This window comes from Frankliniella occidentalis, unplaced genomic scaffold, assembly GCF_000697945.3.
Source record: "Frankliniella occidentalis isolate FOCC.00 unplaced genomic scaffold, Focc_3.1 Scaffold468, whole genome shotgun sequence".
NCBI lineage: Eukaryota > Metazoa > Arthropoda > Insecta > Thysanoptera > Thripidae > Frankliniella > Frankliniella occidentalis.
In genome coordinates, this window is record NW_026267586.1 from 11,119 (window position 1) to 15,823 (window position 4,705).

General features: G+C 42.0%; 1 protein-coding gene across 1 annotated transcript; it reads right to left on the bottom strand.

Annotated features, from left to right (window-relative positions):
* Positions 1–1,050: 1,050 nt before the first annotated feature.
* Positions 1,051–3,719, bottom strand: LOC127751413 (uncharacterized; the record flags this gene model as incomplete). Its single annotated transcript, XM_052274932.1, has 3 exons — positions 3,590–3,719; positions 1,261–1,435; positions 1,051–1,169 (listed from the first exon to the last, which is right to left on the bottom strand). Coding segments are annotated over exons 1-3 (424 nt in total), but the record flags the coding sequence as incomplete, so codon positions are not given.
* Between the last annotated feature and the right edge of the window lie 986 nt (positions 3,720–4,705).

Genomic DNA, 4,705 nt, shown 5'->3' on the forward strand with positions numbered 1-4,705 from the left:
AGTCCGTGGTTGAGCATTGTGTTGTGTAGAAACATGCATTATAAGCAGCCAAAAGAAAGGTGCAAAATTCAATGTATTACTATGTACAATTTGCGGATGAAAAATACAATTTGTTCATAATAGTCCATGAAAGAACGTGCTCAGCCACTGTTAAAAAACCCTACAGGAAATTCTACAGTGAGCCCTGTCAATTCGTCACTACGTCCGCGACTGTAATTTTTGATTACGGTCCACGCCGTACAGGATGTACCGTAACTTCGCAAACCGTGTTTTTGGTCACTAAGCACTTGACTTGACACTGAAGTACGGTCTACATTCCGGCCCGTACATAAAATATAAAGGATGGACTGTAGGCAAACTGTACTTCCTTAAAGCTTTTTTAACTGTGAGGGCGATCAACCATAGCCACTACGGGAACAGGAAAGTTATTGAGTTTGTTCTTTTTCTACTTCCATTTTGGACCCCCTCGTACACCCTATTTGTGTACATATATGTGTACTGCACAACTTGTACCTAATGGGAACTGCGTAGTCACAACGATGCAGAAAAATGAGCGTACTTATGTCTGTCTATAACTCCGTATATTTATGCACAGCAGAATGCGTAAGGGTTAACTCTGTAAAAACTTCACAGCAAACATTCCTCCGTGAAGGTGAAGTCCCTCTGGTTAATTGGGGAAAGCACTTCCCAGCTCCTGCCTCAAATTTGTGGGTTGTTTGGGAACTTTTGATGAAAAATCGCGTATTTGAGGGAATTACGACGGCAAACTTGTTATAAAATTGCTAGTCTCATAAACTGTCAAAAATACGCAATAAGTAAAGCACGAAACTTCGCCAACTTTTGCTCTAGTGAAAACCGGGAATGTTTCCGGGAAAAACCGGAAACCTCGCGGAAAAATGTTAGCTGTGATTTGATTTTTTAATGTCGTTTCCGAAACGGAAACATGAGGACAGTGTTTGTGAAATTTTTCTATTTCAGGGTCTTTTGCATCCCTATCAGAACAAGTATCTGTGATAAATTGATAAACGGGTAGTTTTTCTAAATTCGTACTTATCAAAAACTTCAAGGTGCGTGCAAGCCGCACCATCTGGCTGTCTCCAATGAGATAAAAGTTCTTGGCTCCTATATGAATAAATGGTAGCCCATGGAAGCTTATTTTCTTGGTCATCCTGCAATATTAACAAAAAGAATGCATTACAAAACCAGCCTTCGATCGAGAGAGCGAGAGGGAGGGGGGGAGATTTTACATAAGTTACTCACTTTTCTTCGTGTCGCTTCTCCACTCGTCCAACCTTAACCCGATGAAGAGACTCAATTGGCTTCGGGCCCAAGCGGTCTTTGAGAGCAGGCGGCGGAGCAAGGATTAACTTTGAAGTGATGGGGGAAGCCAATCGCTCCAGCTGTTTCTGCCTCTCAGATGGGCTGCTCACAGTGGCTGTTAATTTTAAATAAGCAACAGAAATCTTTTGCAGTTCGTTTTGCCTGTTTTCATATGTTACACCAGTATAAAAAAAATTAACATCATCACCATCAAATGCAGATTGGAAAAGCTGCAGCAGTACACTGTTAAATTTTGTGTTTTGTTCTACATTCCGCGGTACAGGAGTATAATCCGAAACTGTTAACATTCATTTAGGATAGAGCACAAAATGCATCGTCAATACCTACCTAAGATCATTTTTCGGTGTTACGCAGCAATGTCGCTGGGAGCGATACATGTTGTGGCGATATATGCAGACTAGGATTGGCACCATTTTGAACTGCCTACACTGACACACTAAGTGTGCACCTGCTCGACGCTTGTAAGATGCGCAACTCCAAGTTGAATCCTTGCAAGTGTGCAACTCTTTATTTGAGCACTTCCTACACAGAGAGCGCAAGTGCTCAGCTGAGGCGATGCATAATTTAAAGTTATCAACTTGCAGTAGCACACTTACAAGTGTTAAGCAGTTGCACACTTAGTTTATCAGTGCATACTATGTTATTCGTTTGTTTTGGACAATTTTCTGTAAGAAAACACCATAAAAGATTGCAGAGAGTTATTTTCAAGTGCCTATATCTCCGGAATCGTTTTAGCTATATCGCCCACATTTTGCACAGAGGTTTGGCGCATTAAGACTAATTTCGTCAAATACTTTGAAAAACTTAGAAAAAAGTCGGTGCAATGTTTCAATGGGCCAAAAAACATCTAAGGTGGGTGCTGGTAGTTTGTACCAATTTCAACGGTGTTTTTTCGAATATAATGATACCTTCAGATAATTTAGCTCCCAATTCGGACTACCTCTGTTCAAAATCCGACGGCGATATTGGCAGAGAAAGAGGCACTTGAAGATCAATTTTTTGCTACTCGTGTGGTGTTTTCTTGTGAAACACAGGAAAGTTCGAACCCCAGGTGCACCCAGGAGGCAACAAGCCATTATTCCCAGGGGATCTACTGGAAAACTCAGTATTATTCCTGGGAAAATTATTCCAGGGCAACCTCTGGGAGTCTTCCAGCTCCCCGAGAAAATGAAGAAAACTCAAAGGGGGTATTCACTACCACAAAACGTGTACAGAGTACTCGGTATTACACGGAGATACGTGGTATTACCGGGTATTACGCCGGTATTAAACGCCAAATTTTGCCATTCTATGGCATATTTTGTTATTTTTCGGTATTACATTACAAGTAATACCGCGTAATACCCAGGTGAGGTGTACAGGGTATTACGGGAGTTAATACCCCTCGGAAAACTCCTGTGATTCCCAGGGCTCGTTTTTACCGTGTACAGTATGGGCAGCTAAAACCGGTGCCAATCTTATCTACTTATGTCCTCTTTAACATGTATCGCTCCCAGCTAAATTGTTGAGTAACAGCAAAAGACGTTCCCTTGTTAGAAAAGCATCTACTTCGGTTTCAACGAAATAGTTATTATTGCCTTCATAATACGGTTACTGCACTCTCAGCCTACTATTTTTCTATTTTGGATGACGAAATTCTTTGTACAGCTGTACGTTCTTACTGACAAATTTTTTGAGCAGTGTTTATAATTTTGTCGGCATTTAAGAACATTTCCTTCATTAGTAGACTCATTGTTAAAAACTTCTGGTGACCTCCCGAAGATTCACTGCTTACCACTACCAGAAATTCTCAGAGGACTCCGTTCTTAGTTTTCATTTAGTGAAAAAGCTGAATGCAGCAAGTTGTTAGTCGTCTATGTGTTTGAAGCTAAACTCGACACGGGAAATCTACGGAGTGCTTTGGGAAATCTTAAAGGACATAGGGAATATTTTTAACGAGTGTTCGTCCGTAAAATCCCGGATAGTTTTTTAATAGTGCTTGAACAGATTAATTGTGAGTAACAACTTTCGAAATGGTTCGTTATCCTCCAAAAATGTGTAAGTATTACTGCTGTAAATAGAAGCTCGTCCATCTATACAAATCTATACAAACAGTAACAGCGTGATACGGCTCGGCAGGGATCAGGCCTAGCTTGGCCTGCCGGCAGTTTGGTACGATACGAATACGATACGAGTACGGTACGATAGCCTTCAGTTTTTCTTTCATATTGCTGTATAAGGACGTGTTCCTACGAATATTAAAACTTACCTAGAACAGAAGCTACTTCCATGGGCGACAACTGTGGCCAATTCTTTGCTTCCAATTCGGCTGCAAAATAAAAATCTTGCGCCGGCCTCTCTCCGCGCAGATGGAGACGCATACTAGCTGCAGGATCCATTCCAGATCACCGACTGAAAAATGAAAGGTGCGGGGAAATGAAAGGTGGTACTGCTTTCAGCCTATTTGCCTGCCGGTAGTGTTTGGTCAGGCCTGTCCGTATTCAATTTATCTTCTTAGGGGCATGGGCGGGCTTCCGGCCCTACAAGTGGCCCAAAGTAACGCCTGGATAAGTGAAGTAGCTGTTCTTGACAGCTAACCCCATTGAAAGTTTTGTTTTTGTTCAGGTTCGGTGTCTTGGTTGCCCATGCAGTAATACAAAACGTACGAGAACAACCCGAGATTCGACAGCAATAAAAGGTGTGACATAATGTTTCTTACCAAGAAGTGCCTCGACATTCATTAACATATAAACGACACAATTGAAGTTGAAGCAGGTAAGTGAATTCATTAGCCGTTTCCCAGTCAGTATCTTTAAATCCGCGGTTTTTGAGAGCGACTGAACCTATTTCGGATCAGCCCCTAAATCGGACCAATAAGTCCTACACACGCTCCGTCGCTAAAATTTGAGGGTTTCATTTTTTGGGGGGGAAGAGGTTTGTCGTTTTCTACCTACCAGAAAATACCATCGCTTCGCCCTAGTGCGGCCTAAGCGGCAGAGCTGTGCGCATTGTTCGATACCGAACCGAATCGAATCGACCTGATTCGAATTCGTTCGATTTCGAATTTGCCTGATTCGATGTCGAATAATTCGAAATTTCGAATCGGGTTGGTTCGACATCGAATCGCATTGGGGTCTAGTGTGCGGCACGCGCTCTATACCCGCACTACACGTTGTATCGTCGTCGAACATCTACGGTTCAGGGGCCACTTAAAATGAGTTTAAAAATACCGCGTGACTTGCATACGAAAAATTCAACAGATTTTTTTTCGATTCAATTCGAGCTCAAATGAAGACTGATTCGAGTCGATTCGAAATTTTTTGAGCCAATTCGTTTCGATCCGATTCGAAGAAAATTTTGGAGATTCGATTCGATTCGAAGGCAA